The sequence below is a fragment of the Ranitomeya imitator genome, chromosome 4 (assembly GCF_032444005.1).
Source record: "Ranitomeya imitator isolate aRanImi1 chromosome 4, aRanImi1.pri, whole genome shotgun sequence".
NCBI lineage: Eukaryota > Metazoa > Chordata > Amphibia > Anura > Dendrobatidae > Ranitomeya > Ranitomeya imitator.
The window spans coordinates 504,670,140-504,695,934 of NC_091285.1; the positions used below are offsets into that span (position 1 = coordinate 504,670,140).

Below are 25,795 nucleotides of genomic sequence, written 5' to 3' on the forward strand. Positions count from 1 at the left end.
AAAGAGGAAGCTTTCTGTGGCCGTCCACTTGAAGTTTTGTCAGCTGTTCCATAACATTCTTTTTCTTTTTTTATCATACTTGACACTTGACTCAGAGCAGTTGAATTGCATAGTTACCTATTTTTGACTTTTGCCTGACTTCACTCTCAGAATAATAAGCTTCCTGACATCTAGTGATAATTTTTGTCTCTAGCTTTGCCATGTTTAAACTGAAAAACATACAAACAAAAAATTTAAATTTTAGGCAAAATTCGACTACCCGTGTCAAAAGATGAAAACATTTGGCCCAGCAAATGTTGAAAACTAACACCAAGGGATAAAACAATGTCATACACAATTTTCATCCTTATAAGGCTACGTTCACATTTGCGTTTTGCGTGTTTGCGTCGGGCGACGCAGCGGCGACGCATGCGTCATGCGCCCCTATATTTAACATGGGGGACGCATGGACATGCGTTGGGCTGCATTGTGCGACGCATGCGTTTTTTTTGCCGCAAGCGTCGGGCACAGAAAACGCAACAAGTTGCATTTTTCTTGCGTCCAAATTTTGGAAAAAAAGGATGCATGCGTCGCAAAACGCGTTTTTGCGTGCGTTTTGGTGCGTTTTTATTTGCGTTGTGCGTTGCGTTGCCGACGCAGCGGCGCACAACGCAAATGTGAACGTAGCCATAACTGACAACCATTTGCTTCAGGTTTACGAAAATCACCAGGATGATGGCATCACAACAGTCAGACAGAAGTAATCACACTTTAAAAAAAATGCAAAATTTGCCACTGTATGTGCAGCTAAACGTTTCCACTATATGTCATTATGGTCTTACAGTCTTAACCAAAATATATACCATGCACATAACACAATGTAAGCTACAGTTAGTTCTATAGCTATTTATTTTCACATACTAAGGAAAAAGTTATATTTTTGTTTCATGGAAAAATATGCAGGGTTGGTTTGGACACAATAGTTACTGCCAACACGATACACTTCCAGCAGAATTGTATAATACAGACCAAATAAATTAAATTGGAAAATAAATGAAAAATTTGGATTATCTCTGTTGAAATAACTAATTCTGCAACTCTGACTGGTCAAACAGATTTCAATTCTAATTGGGAACAGCTCAAAGTCAAAAAGTCCACTGGAATAATTTTGTCTCATATCTTTTCCAAAATATGGAAAGTGAAAATGCGGTCTTGATGCAAGTGAAAAACTAACAGGTTCACTATAAATGTATCCATGAAAAAAAAAGCTGTACTTACCACTTAATGCATGATGTACGGTAATATTATGCAAATCAATCAGACACAATATACGGTAGATACAAAGATGAAGTCATAAAATCCCCTGGCAAAAAAAAAAAATAAGTCCACATGGAAATATAGAATTAAGTATGAGTGTCAAGAATTTGAGATTTTGCATGATTTAGTAACTTGACACCAGGCTTGGCGAGACATTAGTCCGTATTAATGTTCCGTTGAAAAATGCATGAAAGACTCCATAAGAATCAACCTCAGACATTCACATTGTAACATTTACAGCAGTAGATTGGCTGCTGATTTATTCTGTAAATTTATGAGAATTTTTACTTCACAAAGATGAAAACCAGATGTTTCATTTTAGTTACATAAAACCGAGTACCACAGGACATTACAGGAAAGCATACTGTCATGGTCCTCCTGCCAACATTAAACTAAACATACAGTAATTGTTGTATGATTGTAACAGTATAATGTAACGTAACTACTTTGGTTTGAATGAACAATGTAACAAATCTGTGACGTAACACAAAACTACTGTTTTATTGTGGCATCTGGATCACTGAGCCCTTCATAGGAATGCCGTTGGGTACTTACAATGTGCAATGTATGTCATATATTGTAGGATGGCACTGATCTTTTTCTGATAAGCCCATATGGTCATCTGACCTCAGTGCATTCACCTAGTTTCAGAAATGGCACCACTAGGCTTCCGTATACAAGTAGTTGGTCTTTATAAGCACCGTTAAAAATAAAAACCTAAAAACATTTTAGGTTTTCTATCTAGTTTACAATTGCTCCAAGGATAAATAAAAGCTTGATTACAGTATACACACATGTCATTTACATGGCATATAGAGATAATTGAGATAAACTATAGCTAACTTTGGTTGAGTTTGTAAAATTTAACAAGTTTAGACAGAATAATGGTTGATTTCTAAAAATGTGTACATATTACAGTGCATTCATACAAAATGTTTTGAAAAAGTTACTAGCACCAAAAAAAGGTATCATAAATGTCTGGCTTAGTGAGTTTAGGTGGCATGGAAAACTTTGAACTTACAAACCAGAGAAGTCCAACACAAGAACAACTTCAATGTACCTCTGCTGAAATTATCAAACACTTCAGCATCAAAGGCCGACTTCCATTCAATAAGGTCTCCAAGTTTACAATTGGCGCATTCACCATATGAAGGTAGCTCAGCTATATACTATGTAAGAAGCCTGAGAAAGTGGTTGTGTTGAGCTGGGATAATCATCCTGTACCTTGCATATGTCATGAGAAGAAAGTGCTTTTTATTCATAGAAAAACATTTTTTGAAAGGTTTGTACCAAAGCTATGAGAAATCAGTGAAATTGGGCAAGGAACATTCACTTCTACTTAAAAATCTTTGGTTTTTGCTGTTCTTTGGTTTGGCAATTAATGAAGTAAGATCTTAATTTTCATTTTAAGAATGTCACCCAGTTCACCAGTGAGGTAGTCTCTGTCGTGTTTATCTTCAAGCTGGATAAGCTCTTTCTCCTTAAAAAGAGGAAAGCTGCTAATTTCTAGGTCAAAGACTCCGGAGACTGGCTTCTTCTTGGTCAGATGCAGGTAACTGACTCCATCTTTTTGATTGAGCCTGAATAAGCCGTCTTCATTTCCAGAGTCTATTACATATCTGTTGTGATGTTGCAATGTTGTGAGAGCTGGAGTGAGCTCAAGAATACGGTCTCTGGTGTTTAAATGGGAAATGTTAAAAGAAAGAATTGTTGTTTTTTCAAGGTCCCAACTTGCGAGGTTAACAAGGGTTTCCAACTCAAGTTTCTCCTAAAAGAAAAAAAATGAATCAGTAAAATTTTGTACATATATAATCATCTTTACCTCTGTTCATACTGAGTTTGATTGCATCCTTTTGTATTCTCATTTCCCTTTGATGGTAAAATAGTAGTCTGCTCTACTATGCAGGCCAGTAAAAAAAACAGACGTGAATAGAATGTATCTATTTCAAAAAGATCTGTCACAGAAGTGATGGAACCAGTGTAAACAAAGCTTTAATTACCTTTTCCTGCACTCAACTACCATCTCCGTTGACATTTTTGTGGCCAACAACATTAAAGGAGTCTTCCAAATTTGTAAAAAATTGACTAATGGCGCAAAATGTGATTGAAAAATGTAAAAAAAAAAAACCTCTATGTATCTGTTACATTCTCCTCCTCTCCTCCCTGATAGTCTTTGTTTACGCGGCTGCAATTCTGGAGTCCCGTCTAAACATGTTACTGAATCTACCAATGAATGCTTCTGTCTGGATGCTGAAGTTTACAGTATAAAACACCACCAAGGGCAATGATCAGCTTCAGCAGTTGCCAGTGTCGACGTGATGTCATCAATGCAGTAATGTAAACAAAGGCTAGCGGGGAGGATGGGACCATCAGAGGATTTAACAGGTAATTAAATGTTCTTTCATTATTTTATCAAAATTCTCATCCCACTGGACAGTATTTGGCTTATCATGCGAAAGTTTGTGAATTCATGATACCATCAATGAAATGTAGCTCCTCAACACCAGCAGCACTCATGTAGCCCCTTACAAGGACACTGCCACCACCATGTTTCACTGTAGGCACCATGAATGTTTCTAAATGCATGATGCCTACAGTTAAACATTTGGCACTGTATTTAAAAAGGGAAACATGAGTGCTCCTGGTGTCGGGGAGCTACATTTCATTGATGGTATCATGTATTCACAAATATATTGCTCTCTATTGAAAGAGAAGATGCTACCATCACCCTGTGCCCTTGGTAGATGTGCACTTTCCCAACGTGACAATGATCAAAAACACATATGCTGTATTTGTTTAGAAAAACAGGGTCTGCTAATCTGAGCCCAATCAATCACCTATGGGGAATTCTGAAGAGACAAGTTGAGCATCACTCTCCATCCAGCATCCAGGCTCTAAAAGAGGTCATACAACATACTAGATGTAGTAGTTTTTGATGTGGGGTGTATTTATTTTTGCACTGACTAATTTGAGTAAAACTGAAGACTAATAAAAGTTCTTTCCATGCTGTGGGTTAAAAAATATTGTATGAAACTCAGTCTTGTCAAAATTTTATGAAATTGTTCTTGTGGTCAGTGAGATATTGATTAAAATATTACTTTTAAAGGGGGTGTACTTATTTATGCTGAGAACAATTTTGTTTATGTATTTGATACAACAGGCTATAGTATGAAGGTTATCTTGACTTCTACAAAGACTTAAAGATGGCCAAATATGAATACTGCAGCTTATTCAAAGTGGCACAATCAGTACTCTCCAAATAACTAGGATTTTGCTTCCTTCTCTACTTATGTACGCATGTTCGCATCTCGGCTGCAGGAAAATGGCCGCCGCGATCTCCATCTGCGCACACGCGGCATCCCGCGGCCATTTTCCTGAAGCCCCGGGAAGCCGAGAAGAACCATCTGCGCACGTGCGGCCTCACAAAGATGGCCGCGCCCACGATAAATGCCTGAATAGCGCAGATCGCGCTATTTTCCTTGAAGCTGCGCAGTGGATTCGCCACTTGGACATGCGCACACCACTACGCCACCAACGGAGATCTGGGGGAGAAACAGCGCTGTCACCGTCACCACGCCCATATGACCTGACCAGCGTGAGTGACAGCCCAAAACGGCGACTTTACAAAGGTATTTCGGCAGCATAGGTGGGGAATAAAGGCTCCAAAATACACTAATGTAAATCCCAGCTCTGCCCCTATTTAACGCTATTTTTAGCTCTTCTTGAAAAAACGGGGTGACAGATTCCCTTTAATGATATGCTCGTGCTCTGGGGTGGCATGTGAGGGGGTCTTCATGTGGTGCTCTGATTAGGTATTCACCAGCATGGCTTCTGACAGGTCACTGATCCCTCAGTGACCTGACCCCTAATTTCTATAATGAATATTAAATATATATATATTTAAAAAAAAACTCCTGCAGGCTGGCGGCAGCGCCTTCCGTGCACCATGATTGCATCTATAATGTGCATTTAATTATTCCTTTTGATTGTATCTATAAATTCATTTAAAAAAAATCAGTTTGAAAATGGCCATCTTGCTAGAGAAGAAAAAAAATGCCTTGTCCAAGATGGTGCCGCCGACACCTGCGCAGTAGCATCTATCTGATCGCCAATAGCTGCTACTGTGCAGGTGTCAGTGGCGCCATCTTGCTAGAGGAAAGAAAAAATTTGCCTCCACTAAGATGGCACCGGCTGCACCTGTGCATTAGCATCTATCGAATCTCCGTTAGCTGCTACTGTGCAGATGACGGTGGTGCCATCTTGCTAGAGAAAAGGAAAAAGCTGTCACCACTAAGATGCGAAGTAGCATTTATCAGTGATCCCATAGATGCTACTGTGCAGTCACCGGTGGGGCCATTTTGAAAGAGGCAATTTATTTTCTCTAGTAAGATGATGCCACTGGCACCTGCGCAGTAGCAGCTATCGGATCACCAATAGCTGCTATTGTGCATGCGCATACGGTGCCATCTTCAAACTGATTTTTTTTTTAATGAATTTATGGATACGGTGATGCCAAATATGTCCTGATTTTTTTTTCACTACTAAAATAATTTAAAAAAAACTGAAGTTTGCAAAAAAAAAAAGGTTTTCGGGGCTATGTTGCCATTTCCCAGGAAAACAGAACGTTTTAATTTTCAGTGGATAGAGCTGTGTGATGGCTTATTTTTTTGGAGGGGCGAGATTATGTTTTTATTAATACTATTTTGGCATAGATGGGTTGTTATGATCACTTGTTACATCATTTTTTGTGGAATTGCAGTGACAAAAAAATGTATATTTATATTTTGATAGATTGGAATTTTCTAACACGGCAATACCTTATATGTGTATTTTCTTTTTTTTCTTTTTTTATATCTTTAATTTTAACTAGCTGAAGAGCCCGGCGTTGCCTGGGCATAGTAAATATCGGTGGTTAGTTATAGCACCTCACTTCTCTTATTTTCCCATCACGCCTCTCATTTTCCCAATCACATCTTTCATTTTCCCCCTCACATCTCTCATTTTCTCCCTCACATCTCTCATTTTCTCCCTCACTCCTCTCATTCCCCCCTAACACTTGTCATTTCAACCTCACATCTGTCATTTTCTGATCACTCCATTATTTTTCCTCACTCCTCTCATTTTGCACTCACACCTTTTCATTTTCACTAGGGTTGAGCGAAACGGGTCATTCATTTTCAAAAGTCGCCGACTTTTGGCAAAGTCGGGTTTCATGAAACCCGATCCGACCCCTGTGCGGGGTCGGCCATGCGGTACGCGACTTTCGCGCCAAAGTCGCGTTTCAATGACGCGAAAAGCGCCATTTCTCAGCCAATGAAGGTAAACGCAGAGTGTGGGCAGCGTGATGACATAGGTCCTGGTCCCCACCATCTTAGAGAAGGGCATTGCAGTGATTGGCTTGCTGTCTGCGGCGTCACAGGGGCTATAAAGGGGAGTTCCCGCCGACCGCCATGTTACTGCTGCTGATCTGAGCTTAGGGAGAGGTTGCTGCCGCTTCGTCAGAAGCAGGGATAGCGTTAGGCAGGGTCCATTAACCACCAAACCGCTTGTGCTGTAGCGATTTCCACTGCCCAACACCACCTTCGGTGTGCAGGGACAGTGGAAGCTACATTTTTTTTTTTTTCCCCCTCAGCGCTGTAGCTCATTGGGCTGCCCTAGAAGGCTCCCTGATAGCTGCATTGCTGTGTGTACGCCGCTGTGCAAACCAACTGCTTTTTTCAAAGCACAAATCCTCTTGTTCCTTCCTTTCTGCACAGCTATCTTTTTGGTTTGTACACACTTTTTATTTAATTTGTGCATCAGTCCACTCCTTATTGCTGCCTGCCATACCTGGCTGAGATTACTGCAGGGAGATAGTAATTGAAGGACACTCCCTGTTTTTTTTTTTTTTTTTTGTGGGAGATTAAGATTGACATTTCTGCTAGAGTGCCATCCCTGTCTGTGTCATCTCTCACTCAGTGGGCCATAGAAAGCCTATTTATTTTTTTGCTTGATTTGGGTTATAAAATCTACCTGAAAAAATCACTACATCAATCAGTGGGAGAAAAATATTGGCCTCAGGGCTTGTGTGCCACTCTTGACTCCTGTGTGCATCATCACTCACTCAGTGGGCCATAGAAAGCCTATTTATTTTTTTGCTTGATTTTGGTTCTAAAATCTACCTGAAAAAATCAATAAATCAATCAGTGGGAGATTAATATTGGCCTTTGGGCTTGTGTGCCAGTCCTAAGCGTGCCATCTCTCTCTCTCAGATAGTGGGCCATAGAAAGCCTATTTATTTTTTTATTTTTTTATTGGGTTTATAAATTTTCCCTGGAAAAAAAAAAAAAAAAGTGGGAGATTAATATTGGCCTCTGGGCTTGTGTGCCAGTCCTGAGCGTGCCATCTCTCTCACAAATAGTGGGCCATAGAAAGCCTATTTATTTATTTTTTTTTTATTTTATAAATTCTCCCTTAAAAAAAAAGGGAGATTAATATTGGCCTTTGGGCTTGTGTGCCAGTCCTAAGCGTGCCATCTCTCTCTGTCTCTCAGATAGTGGGCCATAGAAAGCCTATTTATTATTTTTTTTATTGGGTTTATAAATTTTCCCTGGAACAAAAAAAAAAAAGTGGGAGATAAATATTGGCCTCTGGGCTTGTGTGCCACTCCTGACTCCTGTGTGCGTCATCTCTCACTCAGTGGGCCATAGAAAGCCTTTTTTTGTTTTATTTGTTTTCTAAATTCTCCCTGAAAAAATCATTTTATTTTCTTTGGTTTCTAAATTCTTCCTGAAAAAATCATTTTATTCTATTTTTTTTTTTTCCTAAAGTCTCCCTGAAAAAAAAAAAAAAAAAAACAAATCAGTGGGAGATTAATATTGCCCTTTCTGCTTGTGTGCCAGTCTTGACTCCTGGGTGTGCCATCTCTCTCTCTCTCTCCAGTTGTGGGCCATAGAAAGCCTATTATTTTTTTAGCTTGATTTGGGTTCCAAAATCTACCTGAAAAAATCACTACATCAATCAGTGGGAGATAAATATTGGCCTCTGGGCTTGTGTGCCACTCCTGACTCCTGTGTGCGTCATCTCTGACTCAGTGGGCCATAGAAAGCCTTTTTTTGTTTTATTTGTTTTCTAAATTCTCCCTGAAAAAATCATTTTATTTTCTTTGGTTTCTAAATTCTTCCTGAAAAAATCATTTTATTCTATTTTTTTTTCCTAAAGTCTCCCTTAAAAAAAAAAAAAAAAACAAATCAGTGGGAGATTAATATTTACATTTGTGCTTCAGTGACAGTCCTGCGTGTGTGGCATCTCTCTCATTTGTTGCCACCAACAACAGAGTGTGTAACATTGTGCCTGATTTTCGTTGTGGTCTCACTCACCTGTAAAGGGGTAGCTAAATCATACTGAAGTTATAGCTCACCGTGTAATTTGTGTGACAGCAACAAATACCGTTAGTTTGTTTACGTTTTTAAAACAATGAGGAAGTCTGGTGGAAGAGGTCGTGGCCGGGGGCGTTCATTGTCAGCTGGTAATGAGGGTAGTGGTAGTGGTGGAGCATCAGCTGGTCGTGGGAAAAAAAATATTGCACCTAAGTCTGGAGCTGTGGAGCCAGGTTCGTCGTCTGGCTACACAAGGCCTCGAACGCTCCCTTTTCTGGGAGTAGGAAAACCGCTTTTAAAGCCGGAGCAGCAAGAGCAAGTTTTGGCTTATCTTGCTGACTCAGCCTCTAGCTCTTTTGCCTCCTCTCGTGAAACTGGTAAATGTCAAAGCAGCGCGTCGTTAGTGGATGTTCACGGTCAGGGACAAGTCGCTTCCTTGTCCTCTTCAGCAAAAACAACAGCAGAGAAGAATGCAGCAGGCGACACAACGGGTTACTCCATGGAGCTCTTTACACATACCGTCCCTGGCTTAGAAAGTGAAGCAGTTAACAGTCCATGCCCATTACAAGTTGAATCTGACATGGAGTGCACTGATGCACAGCCACAGCCAGACTACTATGCTGGTCCTTTGACTCAGACCACAACATTGCCCTCGCAGGGTGCTGATCAAGAATCAGACCCTGATGAGACTATGTTGCCCCATCACGAACGCTATACCACCGACCGACACGGTGACACAGACGAAGTTGCACACGAGCTACAAGAAGAGGTAATAGATGACCCAGTTCTTGACCCCGATTGGCAGCCATTAGGGGAACAGGGTGCAGGCGGCAGCAGTTCTGAAGCGGAGGAGGAGGGGCCGCAGCAGGCATCAACATCGCAACAGGTTCCATCTGCCGGGCCCGTATCTTGCCCAAAACGCGTGGCAAAGCCAAAACCTGTTGGAGGACAGCGTGGCCATCCGGTTAAAGCTCAGTCTGCAATGCCTGAAAAGGTATCCGATGCTAGAAAGAGTGCAGTCTGGCATTTTTTTAAACAACATCCAATTGATCAGCGCAAAGTCATCTGTCAAAAATGTTCAACTACCTTAAGCAGAGGACAGAATCTGAAAAGTCTCAATACAAGTTGCATGCATAGACATTTAACCACCATGCATTTGCAAGCCTGGACTAACTACCAAACGTCCCTTAAGGTTGTAGCACCCTCGGCCAATGAAGCTAGTCAGCAACGCAACATCCCTTCCGGCAGTGTAGGGCCACCATTTTCCGCACCACCTGCAGTATCTGTGCAGGTTTCTTTGCCAGGCCAAAGCAGTCAGGGTCAGGGAATCACCAGTTTCGTAGTAGGAAACACTGCATCTAGGGCACCGGTGGCAACAATACCATCTCCCACCGTCTCTCAGTCTGCCATGTCCACCGGCACCCCCGCTAGTTCCACGATCTCCAGCTCTCCAGTCCAGCTCACCCTACATGAGACTATGGTTAGAAAAAGGAAGTACTTAGCCTCGCATCCGCGTACACAGGGTTTGAACGCACACATAGCTAGACTAATCTCGTTAGAGATGATGCCCTACCGGTTAGTTGAAAGCGAAGCTTTCAAAGCCCTGATGGACTACGCTGTACCACGCTACGAGCTACCCAGTCGACACTTTTTTTCCAGAAAAGCCATCCCAGCCCTCCACCAGCATGTTAAAGAGCGCATCGTCCATGCACTCAGGCAATCTGTGAGCACAAAGGTGCACCTGACAACAGATGCATGGACCAGTAGGCATGGCCAGGGACGTTACGTGTCCATCACGGCACACTGGGTAAATGTGGTGGATGCAGGGTCCACAGGGGACAGCAAGTTTGGGACAGTTCTGCCTAGCCCACGGTCTAGGAAACAATTGGCTGTAGCCGTTCGCACCCCCTCCTCCTCCTCTTCGTCCTCCTGCAGAAGCGAGAGCTCGTCCACAGACCGCAGTCGCACAACCACTCCATCCGCAGCTGCCACTGTTGCACACCAGGTCTCCCATTATGGGGCAGCTACTGGCAAACGTCAGCAGGCTGTATTGGCTATGAAGTGTTTGGGCGACAACAGACACACCGCGGAAGTTCTGTCCGAGTTCTTGCAGAAAGAAATGCAGTCGTGGCTGGGCACTGTAGATCTTGAGGCAGGCAAGGTAGTGAGTGATAACGGAAGGAATTTCATGGCTGCCATCTCCCTTTCCCAACTGAAACACATTCCTTGCCTGGCTCACACCTTAAACCTGGTGGTGCAGTGCTTCCTGAAAAGTTATCCGGGGTTATCCGACCTGCTCCTCAAAGTGCGTGGACTTTGCTCACATATCCGCCGTTCGCCCGTACACTCCAGCCGTATGCAGACCTATCAGCGTTCTTTGAACCTTCCCCAGCATCGCCTAATCATAGACGTTGCAACAAGGTGGAACTCAACACTGCACATGCTTCAGAGACTGTGTGAACAGAGGCGGGCTGTTATGTTTTTGTGGGAGGATACACATACACGGGCAGGCAGTAGGATGGCAGACATGGAGTTGTCAGGTGTGCAGTGGTCGAAGATTCAAGACATGTGTCAAGTCCTTCAGTGTTTTGAGGAATGCACACAGCTGGTTAGTGCAGACAACGCCATAATAAGCATGAGCATCCCCCTAATGCGTCTGCTGATGCAAAGTTTGACGCACATAAAGGATCAGGCGTCTGCAGCTGAGGAAGAGGAAAGCCTTGATGACAGTCAGCCATTGTCTGGCCAGGGCAGTGTACAGGACGAGGTAGCGGGCGAAGAGGAGGACGAGGAGGATGATGGGGATGATTATATTTTTAATGAGGAAGCTTTTCCGGGGCCACTGGAAATTGGTGGCGCGGCAAGGCCGGGTTCTGGTTTTTTGAGGGACACAAGTGACGTGGATTTGCCTGAAACTGCCCCTCAACCAAGCACAACCGCAGATTTGAGAACTGGAACTTTGGCCCACATGGCGGATTATGCCTTACGTATCCTCAAAAGGGACACACGCATAACTAAAATGATGAATGATGACGATTACTGGTTGGCCTGCCTCCTTGATCCTCGCTATAAAGGCAAATTGCAAAATATAATGCCACATGAGAACTTGGAACTAATATTAGCAACCAAACAATCAACTCTTGTTGACCGTTTACTTCTGGCATTCCCTGCACACAGCGCCCGTGATCGTTCTCACACGAGCTGCAGGGGCCAGCAGACCAGAGGAGTTAGAGGGGCAGAAATCAGAAGTGGCGTTGGCCAGAGGGGTTTTCTGACCAGGTTGTGGAGTGATTTTGCTATGACCGCAGACAGGACAGGTACTGCAGCATCAATTCAAAGTGACAGGAGACAACATTTGTCCAGTATGGTTACAAACTATTTTTCATCCCTTATCGATGTTCTCCCTCAACCGTCATTCCCATTTGATTACTGGGCATCAAAATTAGACACCTGGCCAGAATTGGCAGAATATGCATTGCAGGAGCTTGCTTGCCCGGCAGCTAGTGTCCTATCAGAAAGAGTATTCAGTGCTGCAGGTTCAATACTAACAGAAAAAAGGACTCGTCTGGCTACCCAAAATGTAGATGATCTAACCTTCATTAAAATGAACCACAACTGGATTTCGAAATCTTTTGCCCCACCTTGCCCGGCTGACACCTAGCTTTCCTATGAAAAGGTCTTGCCTGTGGACTATTCTGAATGCCTTTTCCAATCTCGTAATTTTCTGCACCTGATTGTCCAGCATACGACATGTTTACATCTCACTAAATGGCCAAACTCCCCACACGGGGCCGTGGTATCGACACTTGGCGACAGCACCCGTGAGAGTGCAGTTTGTCTGAAGAGGTGGGTGAGCCCGCTTTTGGTCGACGGCACTGCCACTGGGTCCCTCCTAGTACAATAAAGTGTCTCTGGCGGTGGTGGTGCGCACCCAACGTCAGACACACCGTTGTAATATGAGGGGCCCTGGGCCTGTACCGCCGGCCACAAGACAGTTTCCCCCCACCCCAGCTCAAACAGTGCTCTACCACTTGCAAAATTATCTCACAGCTCCACCAATGTTTAGTCTATGCGCTGACATCCTTCAATGCCTGCCACTGACAATACCATTGTATTGACATTTTTGTTATGTTAGGCCTTCGATGCCTGTCTGTGGTCACTCCTTCCACTAGGCCTCCACTGACCACACCACTGCTGCCCGTGTACCCCTGTAACCAATTTAAAATTGCCTACAGCCATGTGTTATTATTTTAGGCCTTCGATGCCTGTCTGCGGTGACTCCTTCCACTAGGCCTCCACTGACCACACCACTGCTGCCCGTGTACCCCTGTAACCAATTTAAAATTGCCTACAGCCATGTGTTATTATTTTAGGCCTTCGATGCCTGTCTGCAGTGACTCCTTCCACTAGGCCTCCACTGACCACACCACAGCTGCCCGTGTACCCCTGGAACCAATTTAAAATTGCCTACAGCCATGTGTTATTATTTTAGGCCTTCGATGCCTGTCTGCGGTGACTCCTTCCACTAGGCCTCCACTGACCACACCACTGCTGCCCGTGTACCCCTGGAACCAATTTAAAATTGCCTACAGCCATGTGTTATTATTTTAGGCCTTCGATGCCTGTCTGCGGTCACTCCTTCCACTAGGCCTCCACTGACCACACCACTGCTGCCCGTGTACCCCTGGAACCAATTTAAAATTGCCTACAGCCAGCCCAATTTTTTTATTTTAGGCCTTCGATGCCTGTCTGCGGTCCATTCTTTCTACTACTACTACACTGACCAGGGCACTGCTGCCCGTGTACCCCTGTAACCAATTTAAAATTGCCTACAGCCATGTGTTATTATTTTAGGCCTACGATGCCTGTCTGCGGTCACTCCTTCCACTAGGCCTCCACTGACCACACCACTGCTGCCCGTGTACCCCTGGAACCAATTTAAAATTGCCTACAGCCATGTGTTATTATTTTAGGCCTTCGATGCCTGTCTGCGGTCACTCCTTCCACTAGGCCTCCACTGACCACACCACTGCTGCCCGTGTACCCCTGGAACCAATTTAAAATTGCCTACAGCCATGTGTTATTATTTTAGGCCTTCGATGCCTGTCTGCGGTCACTACTTCCACTAGGACTCCACTGACCACACCACTGCTGCCCGTGTACCCCTGGAACCAATTTAAAATTGCCTACAGCCATGTGTTATTATTTTAGGCCTTCGATGCCTGTCTGCGGTCACTCCTTCCACTAGGCCTCCACTGACCACACCACTGCTGCCCGTGTACCCCTGGAACCAACATCAGAAAATATAAAAATAAGTATTTTGCTTATAAAAAAGAAAATACTGGAGAGATATCAAATGCAGACATTTTAACATTAAAAACAAACACATACAACAAAAATCTGGTACAGTACTAAAAATGGCCACCAGCTACAATAACTTTCTCCTGCAAGTAGTTAACTGAAAGGTTTTTTCAATTTTAAACACAGATATGGCATCCACCGAGTGTTGTCCTGTCGCGTCTTCTTTATATTATTGCCAAGAAGATGCAAAACAATGAAAATAATAAAATCATTATTTACCAAAAAAATAGAGTAAGTCAAAACCACATTGCAAATAAACATTCATTACAAATAAAGAAGCAGGGCGCGTCCGAGGGTGAGTATATACCTAATAAGAATATAATCACCCTCGGACGCGCCCTGCTTCTTTCCGACAGCCTTCCTTCCTAAGAATCAGCCCTTCCGTGGTGTAGAGAGAGGGTTTGTTACACTCCAAGGTGTTCCCCAGGTTGCCTTTCCTGAGCTTCGATCTTCCGGCTCTCGTTTAGTAGTTGTTGGAAACTACGCTGCATTGGGCCTACAAATTGGGTATGGGGTGTAGAGAGATGGTGTGTTCCACTGTAGAGAGATGGTGTGTTCCACTCCAAGGTGTTCCCCAGGTTTCCTCTCCATTGCTTCGATCTTCCGGCTCTCGTTTAGTAGTTGTTGGAAACTACGCTGCATTAGGCCTACAAATTGGGTATGGGGTGTAGAGAGATGGTGTGTTACACTCCAAGGTGTTCCCCAGGTTTCCTCTCCATTGCTTCGATCTTCCGGCTCTCGTTTAGTAGTTGTTGGAAACTACGCTGCATTAGGCCTACAAATTGGGTATGGGGTGTAGAGAGATGATGTGTTACACTCCAAGGTGTTCCCCAGGTTTCCTCTCCATTGCTTCGATCTTCCGGCTCTCATTTAGTAGTTGTTGGAAACTACGCTGCATTGGGCCTACAAATTGGGTATGGGGTGTAGAGAGATGGTGTGTTCCACTCCAAGGTGTTCTCCAGGTTGCCTTTCCTGAGCTTCGATCTTCCGGCTCTCGTTTAGTAGTTGTTGGAAACTACGCTGCATTAGGCCTACAAATTGGGTATGGGGTGTAGAGAGATGGTGTGTTCCACTGTAGAGAGATGGTGTGTTCCACTCCAAGGTGTTCCCCAGGTTTCCTCGCCAATGCTTCGATCATCATGCTCTCGTTTAGTAGTTGTTGGAAACTACGCTGCATTAGGCCTACAAATTGGGTATGGGGTGTAGAGAGATGGTGTGTTCCACTCCAAGGTGTTCTCCAGGTTGCCTTTCCTGAACTTCTATCTTCAGGCTCTCATTAAATTGTGGTTAAACGGAACAACTGCATTTGGCGTACTAGTTGGTTTGGGGCCTACTATCGGTGTCTGCCGCTCCTTGCTGTTCTCCTGGTTTCCTGTCCTGAAATTCCGTTTTCAGGCGCTCGTTAAGTAGTTGTTAATGTTAGACTGCATTTGGCCTACTAGTTGGGTTGGGGCCTACTATCGGTGTCTGCCACTCCTTGCTGTTCTCCTCCACTGAACAAAGCTGTGCCGCCTGTTTACTACTGTTGCCAATTTTGAACTGCATTTCGACTACTTACTGATTTGGGCCTACTCTCTGTGTCAGCCTCTCATTCCAGTTGTCCTCCACTGCAATGCCCCCTGATTAGTCCTGTGTTACCAATTTTGAACTGCATTTAGCCCACTTTATTCTTTGTGCCTATATCTGTGTTTCCTCCTCATCCTGCCCATTGCCCAGCCAGTGATAGATGAGTCTGCTGGTACATTGACCCATAACGCAACATTTCCCGTGCACGCTACACTGCAAGATTGTGACCCTGCTGAAAGTCAGGTCCCCCTTCCCGCATACCATACCACCTTACACGGGGACAAACAGGAAGGTGCAGATGAAAGTGTAGGTTCCTTCATCAGGTGGGGGGAGGAATACTAGTTGGCGACGTCACTGGCACAGGGCCTCTCATGGTACGCAAAAGTGTTGCTGCCGGTGGGAGGCGCCCCCGCCGTGCAAACACACCACTGTACTTTGAGGGGCCCTGTGCCAGTGCCAATGCCAACGAGTGGGCCCCCCCTGCTTGCTCAGGTTCACAGCACTTGCAAAGTTGAAATACTTACCTCTCCCTGCTCCACTGCCGTGACGTGGTCCAGATTTCCTGGGCCCACTAATTACTTGAACCAGCCCTACCCACCACAACTTTAGCCAAATGACCCCCAATTTCAAATGCCTTCCAATTATTATAAGGTAAATTACGCTTGACAAGCTTCAGTAGCAAGAATGGATGTTTTTGCCAATACAATGGGCTCTGTACATGTTTTCCTGGCCTCTACTCACTGCCGACTATGCTGCCCCATTGACTTGCATTGGGTTTCGTGTTTCGGTCGATCCCGACTTTAGTCATAATCGGCCGATTTCACTCGACCCGACTTTTGAGATAGTCAGGTTTCGCGAAACCCGGCTCGACTCTAAAAAGGTCAAGGTCGCTCAACTCTAATTTTCACCTCACACCTCTCATTTTCACCTCATCACCTCAGTATATACATGTTTGTCATCTCCCTTATATATAGTATACATCTGTATGTCATCTCCTGTATATAGTATATACCTGTATGTCATCTCCCCTGTATATATTATATACCTGCTGTGTGTCATCTCCCCTATATATAGTATATACCTGAATGTCATCTCCTTCTATATATAGTATATACCTGTATGTCATCTCCTCCTGTATATAGTATATACCTGTGTGTCATCTCCCCTGTATATAGTATATATCTGTGTGTCATCTCCTCCTGTATATAGTATATACCTGCATGTCATCTTCTATATATAGCATATACCTGTATGTCATCTCCTCCTGTATATAGTATATACCTGTAGGTCATCTGCTCCTGTATATAGTATATACCTGTGTGTCATCTCCTCCTGTATATAGTATATACCTGTATGTCATCTCCTCCTGTATATATATGTACCTGTATGTCATCTCCTCCTCTATATAGTATATACCTGTGTGTCATCTCTCCTGTATATAGTATATATCTGTGTGTCATCTCCCCTGTATATAGTATATACCTGTGTGTCATCTCCTCCTGTATATAGTATATACCTGTAGGTCATCTGCTCCTGTATATAGTATATACCTGTGTGTCATCTCCTCCTGTATATAGTATATACCTGTGTGTCATCTCCTCCTGTATATAGTATGTACCTGTGTGTCATCTCCTCCTCTATATAGTATATACCTGTGTGTCATCTCCCCTGTATATAGTATATACCTGTAGGTCATCTCCTCCTGTATATAGTATATACCTGTGTGTCATCTCCTCCTGTATATAGTATGTACCTGTATGTCATCTCCTCCTCTATATAGTATATACCTGTGTGTCATCTCTCCTGTATATAGTATATATCTGTGTGTCATCTCCTCCTGTATATAGTATACACCTGTGTGTCATCTCCTCCTGTATTAGACCTCGTTCACACGTTATTTGCTCAGTATTTTTACCTCAGTATTTGTAAGCTAAATTGGCAGCCTGATAAATCCCCAGCCAACAGGAAGCCCTCCCCCTGGCAGTATATATTAGCTCACACATACACATAATAGACAGGTCATGTGACTGACAGCTGCCGTATTTCCTATATGGTACATTTGTTGTAGTTTGTCTGCTTATTAATCAGATTTTTATTTTTGAAGGATAAGACCAGACTTGTGTGTGTTTTAGGGCGAGTTTCGTTTGTCAAGTTGTGTGTGTTGAGTTGCGTGTAGCTACATGCATGTAGCGACTTTTGTGAGATGAGTTTTGTGTGGCAACATGCGTGTAGCAACTTTTTGTGTGTCGAGTTGCATGTGACAGGTTAGTGTAGCAACTTGTGTGCAGCAAGTTTTGCTCATGGCGAGTTTTGCGCGTGGCGAGTTTTGTGTGGTGCCTTTTGAGTATGTGCAAGTTTTGTGTGAGGCAAATTTTGCATGTGGCAATTTTTCCGCGTGTGCAAGTGAGTTTTGCACTTGTGGCGAGTTTTGCAAGAGCCTAGTTTTTGCATGTGGCGAGTTCTGCGCGTGGCGAGTTTTGAGCGGCGACTTTTGTGTTTCGACTTTTATGTGGTGAGGTTGGAGAATGTGTGGTGAAATGTGTGCTGAGGGTGATATGTGTTCAAGCACGTGGTAGTGTGTGGCGCATTTTGTGTGTGTGTTCATATCCCCGTGTGTGGTGAGTATCCCATGTCGGGGCCCCACCTTAGCAACTGTACGGTATATACTCTTTGGCGCCATCGCTCTCACTCTTTACGTCCCCCTTGTTCACATCTGGCAGCTGTAAATTTGCCTCCAACACTTTTCCTTTCATTTTTTCCCATTATGTAGATAGGGGCAAAATTGTTTGGTGAATTGGAAAGCACGGGGTTAAAATTTCACCTCACAACATAGCCTATGACGCTCTCAGGGTCCAGACGTGTGACTGTGCAAGATTTGGTGGCTGTAGTTTCGACGCCTCCAACACTTTTCCTTTCACTTTTTTCCCCATTATGTAGATAGGGGCAAAATTGTTTGGTGAATTGGAACGCGCGGGGTTAAAATTTCACCTCACAACATAGCCTATGACGCTCTCGGGGTCCAGACGTGTGACTGTGCAAAATTTTGTGGCTGTAGCTGCGACGGTGCAGATGCCAATCCCGGACATACACACACACACACACACACACACACACACACACACACACACATTCAGCTTTATATATTAGATGGGGAAAAGGTGGGTGATTTTAACTTGTGTTGTTTTTTTTTTTAACGTTTCACTGTTCTTGTCAGCCCCCTTAGGGAACTTGAAACTACAATCGTCTGATCGCTTGTGCTATATACAGCAATGCCATAGTATCTCTGTATATAGCAGAAATCACAGTCTCTTTTGAAGTCCGGTCACAGGCAGGGTTTACGAAGAGCTACAGTTGTGGCCAAACGTATTGACACCCCTGCAATTCTGTCAGATAATACTCAGTTTCTTTCTGAAAATGATTGCAAACACAAATTCTTTGTTATTATTATCTTCATTTAATTTGTCTTAAATGAAAAAACACAAAAAGAATTGTCCTGAAGCCAAATTGGATATAATTCCACACCAAACATAAAAAAGGGGCTGGACAAAAGTATTGGCACTGTTTGAAAAATCATGTGATGCTTCTCTAATTTGTGTAATTAGCAGCACCGGTAACTAAATCACACTTGCAGCCAGTTGACATGGATTAAAGTTGACTCAACCTCTGTCCTGTGTCCTTGTGTGTACCACATTGTGCATGGAGAAAAGAAAGAAGACCAAAAAACTGTCTGAGGTCTTGAGAAATCAAATTGTGAGGAAGCATGAGCAATCTCAAGGCTACAAGTCCATCTCCAAAGACCTGAATGTTCCTGTGTCTACCGTGCAGTGTCATCAAGAAATTTAAAGCCCATGGCACTGTGGCTAACCTCCCTAGATGTGGACGGAAAAGAAAAATTGACAAGAGATTTCAACGCAAGATTGTGCGGATGTTGGATAAAGAACCTCGACTAACATCCAAACAAGTTCAAGCTGCCCTGCAGTCCGAGGGTACAAAAGTGTCAACCCATAATATCCGTTGGCATCTGAATGAAAAGGGACCGTATGGTTAGAGACCCAGAAAGACCCCACTTCTTACCCCGAGACATAAAAAAGCCAGGCTGGAGTTTGCCAAAACTTACCTGAAAAAGCCTAAAACGTTTTGGAAGAATGTTCTCTGGTCAGATGAGACAAAAGTAGAGCTTTTTGGGCAAAGGCATCAACATAGAGTTTACAGGAGAAAAAAAGAGGCATTCAAAGAAAAGAACATGGTCCCTACAGTCAAACATGACGGAGGTTCCCTGATGCTTTGTGGTTGCTTTGCTGCTTGACCATGTGCATGGCATTATGAAGTCTGAAGACTACCAACAAATTTTGCAGCATAATGTAGGGCCCAGTGTGAGAAAGCTGGGTCTCCCTCAGAGGTCATGGGTCTTCCAGCAGGACAATGACCCAAAACACACTTCAAAAAGCACTAGAAAATGGTTTGAGAAAAAGCACTGGAGACTTCTAAGGTGGCCACTAGCCAGCAATGAGTCCAGACCTGAATCCCATAGAACACCTGTGGAGAGATCTAAAAATGGCAGTTTGGAGAAGGCACCCTTCAAATATCAGGGACCTGGAGCAGTTTGCCAAAGAAGAATGGTCTAAAATTCCAGCAGAGCATTGTAAGAAACTCATTGATGGTTACCGGAAGCGGTTGGTCGCAGTTATTTTTGCTAAAGGCTGTGCAACCAAGTATTAGGCTGAGGGTGATAATACTTTTGTCTGGCCCATTTTTGGAGTTTTGTGTGAAATGATCAATGTTTTGCTTTTTGCTTCATTCTCTTTTGTGTTTTTTCATTTAAGACAAATTAAATGAAGCTAATAATACCAAAGAATTTGTGATTGCAATCATTTTCAGGAAGAGACTGAGTATTATCTGACAGAATTGCAGGGGTGTCAATACTTTTGGCCACAACTGTATGTAGCAACAAGCACAGACATCTTCAACAGACTCCTTGTTAACATAGCAACCCATCGGCAACCTGCAATCATGTCCTGGATGCTGATGGGCGCATGGAGTGACGCGCCCCCAAGACTGCATATGTTAAATGCTGCTGTCAGACATTAATAAAAATGTCAACGGTTAAATAAAAAGCTGAGGTCCCTCTCTGAAACATTCCCTTTAAAGTAAATATCTGATAACATGATATTTTAGGTTTAGCACTCAGTGCTGAAGTATTACTGAACATCTACTTTTATAGCTGGATAGTATTGGCATTATCACAATCTTTTTCTTTGTCAGAAATCTTACACCAGTAGCAATGTTTTCATTTACCAAGAAGCCCTTTTAATGCCTTGAAAAAAGGCTTCTAGTGATGCATCATAAATGACCGCTGAACAAAACAAAAAAAACTGAGAAAAAAAGGCAAATTGGACATAATTTCATACAAAACCCCCAAAATGGTCTGGACAAAATTGTTGGCACCCTCAACTTAATGGGACACTGTCACCTGAATTTGGAGGGAACAATCTTCAGCCATGGAGGCGGGGTTTTTGGGTTTTTGATTCACCCTTTCCTTACCCGCTAGCTGCATGCTGGCTGCAATATTGGATTGAAGTTTATTCTCTGTCCTCCATAGTACATGCCTGCACAAGGTAATCTTGCCTTGCGCAGGCATGTACTATGGAGGACAGAGAATGAACTTCAATCCAATATTGCAGCCAGCATGCAGCCAGCAGGTAAGGAAAGGGTGAATCAAAAACCCCGCCTCCATGGCTGAAGATTGTTCCCTCCAAATTCAGGTGACAGTGTCCCTTTAATATGTGGTAGCACACCTTTAGAATAAATAACTGCAATCAATCTCTTCCTATAACCATCTACAAGCTTTACACCTCTTAACTGGAATTTTGGAGCGCTCGTCTTTTACCAATTGCTTTAGGTCTATCATATTTGAAGGGTGCCTTCTCCCAACAGCAATTATAAGATCTCTCCACAGGTGTTCAATGTGACTCATTGGTGGCCACTTCAGAACTCTCTAGTGCTTTGTTTCCAACCATTTCTGGGGGCTTCTTGAAGTATGTTTGGGGTCATTGTCCTGCTGGAAGACCCATGACGTAGGATTGAAACCCAGCTTTCTGACATTGGACACCTCATTGCGACCCAAAATCGTTTGGTAATCTTCAGATTTCATGGTGCCTTCCAGACAGTCAAGGCACCCATTGTCAGAGGCAGCAAAACATCTTTGGACCGCTACCATTTTTGACTAGGTACTGTGATCTTTTCTTTGAACGCCTCATTCCATTTTCGGCAAACAGTTGAATGGTGTTTTTTTTTTTCACAAGACGCTTACCAAGAAGGATTTTGGCTTACTCATGTACATTTTGGCAAACTGCAGTCTAGCTGTTTTATGTATATGTCAGCAGTGAGGTCCTCTCGGGTCTCCTGCTGTAGAGTTTCATTTAATTCAAATGTCGACGGATGATGCATGCTGACACTGATGCCCACTGAGCCTGCATGACAGCTTGAATTTCTTTGGACCTTGATTTGGTCTGCTTATCTACCATTCGCACTATCCTATGTTGCAACCTTTCATCAATTTTTCTCTGCCGTATACGTCCAGGGAGATTAGGTACAGTGCCATGGGTTGTAAACTTCTTGATTTATGTTGCACACTGTGGACAAATGAACATCAAGATCTCTGGAGATGGACTTGTAACCTTGAGATTGTTGATATTTTTCAACAATTTTGGTTCTCAAGTCCTCAAACAGTTCTCTTCTGTTCTCCATGCTTAGGGCTCATACTTACCTGTGAAAATCTCGGATGAGTCGCACACATCAATACCCGGCACTGCACTCGGCACTCAGGAGCGGAGCGTGAGGCTGCATGTATTGCTATGCGTCTGCACGCTCCGCTCCTGAATGCTGGCTATTGACGTGCGAGACTCATCCGAGTGTCTCGCAGGTAAGTATGAGCCCTTAGTGTAGCACACACAGACACACAATGCAAAGATTGAGTCAACTTCTCCCCTTTTTATCTGGTGTCAGATGTGATTTTCATATATCCCACTCATGTTACTTGCCATAGTTGAGTGTGAATGAGTATAACATGCTTGAAACAAAGTTGTTTACCACAATTTTGTCAAAGTGGAAACAATTTTGTCTGGCTCATTTTTGGGGTTTTATGTGAAATTTTATCCAACTGGGGTTTTTTCCCCCTATGTTTTTTTTGCATTGTTTCAATACACACAAAGGAAATAAACATATGTAAAACAAAACATGTGGAATTGCAATAATTATCTGGGAGAAATACTTCAATTCCCAGACAATTTCAAGAATGCAAACAGTCATTGGACTGTACCTGTATAACTGGTTTAATAAGCATTTTTGGAATGGCAGACTCCCTTTAACTACCCCTGTTCCATTCAGATGTCCGTTTTTCACATAGAGATCATGTACCCATTATAGTCTATGAGGCTATTTACATATCCGTGTTTTTTCGAGTACCAGGTGTCAGGGAAAAAATCATCCAGACTTTGATCAAAATTGTACAAGTCATGGATCAAAATCACCCAATAGTGGCTGTGGGTAAGTGAAAATCACGGACAGCGCACAGATATCCATTGTTAACAGTGCAATTCGGAGAAGCTTTAAATTTATTTGGGGGGTGGGGGGGATGAGAGGTTTCATACAAGAAAATCACTGATGGTAAAATCTGACCCAGAATACTGATGTTTGTGTGTACAAGAAAAATCACTGATGTCTGAATGAGACCTTAGTATGTCATAGTAGGTGTCAAAGCTTTGTTTTCTGATACAAGTCCCCTGCATAGACATTAATTCAGGCTGATGTCGATCGCTGCAGCGTCCCAGTTTGGTCGCTGGAGAGCTGTCACACAGACAGCTCTCCAGCGACCAACGATCCCGAAGTCCCCTGGTAACCAGGGTAAACATGGGGTTACTAAGCGCGGCCCTGCGCTTAGTAACCCGATGTTTACCCTGGTTACCAGTGAAGACATCGCTGAATCGGCGACACACACGCCGATTCAGCGATGTCAGCGGGAGATCCAGCGACAAAATAAAGTTTCAGACAATCTGCTACGACGTACGATTCTCAGCGGGGTCCCTGATCGCAGTAGCGTGTCAGACACAGCGAGATCATAACGATATCGCTGGAACGTCACGGATCGTGCCGTCCTAGCGATCAAAGTGCCACTGTGTGACGGTACCCTAACCTTTGTCTGCACTAAGCTCCCTGTAGTGAATGTAATCATTTAACAATCTCTACAGGAAATAAGGAGCTCTGTAGCATTTGAACAGAGGTGAATATCAGACAATTAATATCCATAAAATCTAGCACAGAATTATTGATTTACTTAGATTAAAATATATTGTGGACAAGTAGACATTCATTTTTGTTGCAAAAAATAACCATTGGGGTGCTTTCACATTGCGTTTTGTCATATGCTCAGTTGCTCCATCAGGGCTTAAGTCTGAACACGCTTGCAAAATGGGATTCGGGCATATGTGCCTACGGGGCCATAGACTATAATGGTGAATGTGCACTCTGCTGTGCATAATTTTCGAGCCTACTACATCTGAGTCTCCGCCTCCAGTAGGTGTATACGCCCGAAAGTTATACACAACAGAGTACATACTCATTCTGTTTGCACCATTATAGTGTATGGCCCCGTCGATGCATAGGCCCTAATCCCGTTTTGCGGGGGTGTTCAGGTATAAGCCTCGATTGGACCAAGGAACATGTGACACAAGGCAATAAGAAAGCAACCTTATACTTTGCATTTAAAGTTCATTATAATTACCTCCTCATTTGTATCTGTGTCATTGGTACTCCTTCGCTTCCTTCCTCTTTTGGGATAGCCATTGATCTTGCAATCATAGCATGCTTCTGGGGACAAAGAGTTGTCGTCTATTTCCCCACTTACTGCCATATCCTGAGCTCTGCTCAATCCTGCTCCAGTAATGCAGTGTCTAAAAGAATAGCAGCAATTTATGTGAATGTGGATACACATATCTGAAGATAATCACATAGATGAGATGCATTCTGTTCATTTATACATTATATACTTGACTCTGCCCTGTCCTTCAAACCACACATCAAAGCTCTTGCCACCTCCTGTCGCCTCCAGCTCAAAAATATTTCCAGAATCCGTCCTTTCCTCAACCATCTATCTACTAAAGTGCATGTACTGTACATGCCCTAATCATCTCCCACCTCAACTACTGCAACACCCTCCTTTGTGGCCTACCTTCTAACACTCTCGCAACTCTCTGTTCTTGACTCTTCTGCCCGACTAATTCATCTATCTCCACGCTACTCTCCTGCTTCCCTCCCTTTGCAAATCCAATTCAGTGGCTCCCAATTTCCCAGCGTATCCAGTTCAAACTACTAATACTGACCTACAAAGCCATCCATAACCTTTCTCCTCCATATATCTCTGAACTAATCTCCCAATATCTTCCATCATGAAATCCCCAGTCCTCCCAAGACCTTCTTCTCTCCTCCACACTTATTCATTCTTCACCCAATCACCTCCAAGACTTCTCCCGAATTTCTCCCATCCTCTGGAATTCTGTGCCCCAACATGTACGATTTTCCACCACATTCGGATCCTTCAGACAGAACCTAAAAACCCACCTCTTCAAGAAAGCTTACAGCCTGCAATGACCATGCTGCCAACTAAACACCATCAGAGCTACTGCAACCCCCTGACCCACTGTCTCCCTCCCATCATCCTGTAGAATGTAAGCCGACAAGGGCAGGGTCCTCTTACCTCTGTACCAGTCTACCATTGTTAGTTTGTTTACTGTAAGTGATGTCTGTAATTTGTATGTAACCCCTCCTCATGTACAGCACCATGGAATCAATGGTGCTATATAAATAAATAATATTTATACATCATAATCCTATCAATAAACTGGACATAATGTCTCAGGTTTAAGAAATTTATGGATACATCACAACAGTGCCCTCAGATTTGGTCTCGTACACCCTTTGAAAAAGGATCTGTCTGAAAGTTTTCTTTTTAATTGATGTAAATGCCTACTCATCAAGGGTCCATTAGTACAGTGGGTGGTCTTACTCCACGATTCACAGCTGTCTATGCTTGTTAATATAGGGAAGACTGTATGGATTTAATTCAATAAACTACAAATTCTAATGAAACTTATCTCCTGCTGTATATCTAAAGAAAAATGTCCAGGTTCTCTTTATAGAGGGCATCACCAGGCTCTGTT

The 25,795-nt window shown here is 43.3% G+C and overlaps 1 protein-coding gene across 2 annotated transcripts in view; it reads right to left on the reverse strand.

Annotated features, from left to right (window-relative positions):
• Nucleotides 1–1,521: 1,521 nt before the first annotated feature.
• FBN1 (fibrillin 1) overlaps nucleotides 1,522–25,795 on the reverse strand; it is a 440,189-nt gene continuing 415,915 nt past the window's right edge. For both annotated transcript variants that reach the window (XM_069766028.1, XM_069766029.1), the window contains 2 exons: nucleotides 24,361–24,529; nucleotides 1,522–3,064 (listed from right to left, as the gene is read on the reverse strand). In XM_069766028.1, the coding sequence (XP_069622129.1) occupies nucleotides 2,675–3,064; nucleotides 24,361–24,529 (559 nt within the window). In that variant the 3' untranslated portion in view covers nucleotides 1,522–2,674. The remainder of the gene's footprint in view (nucleotides 3,065–24,360; nucleotides 24,530–25,795) is intronic.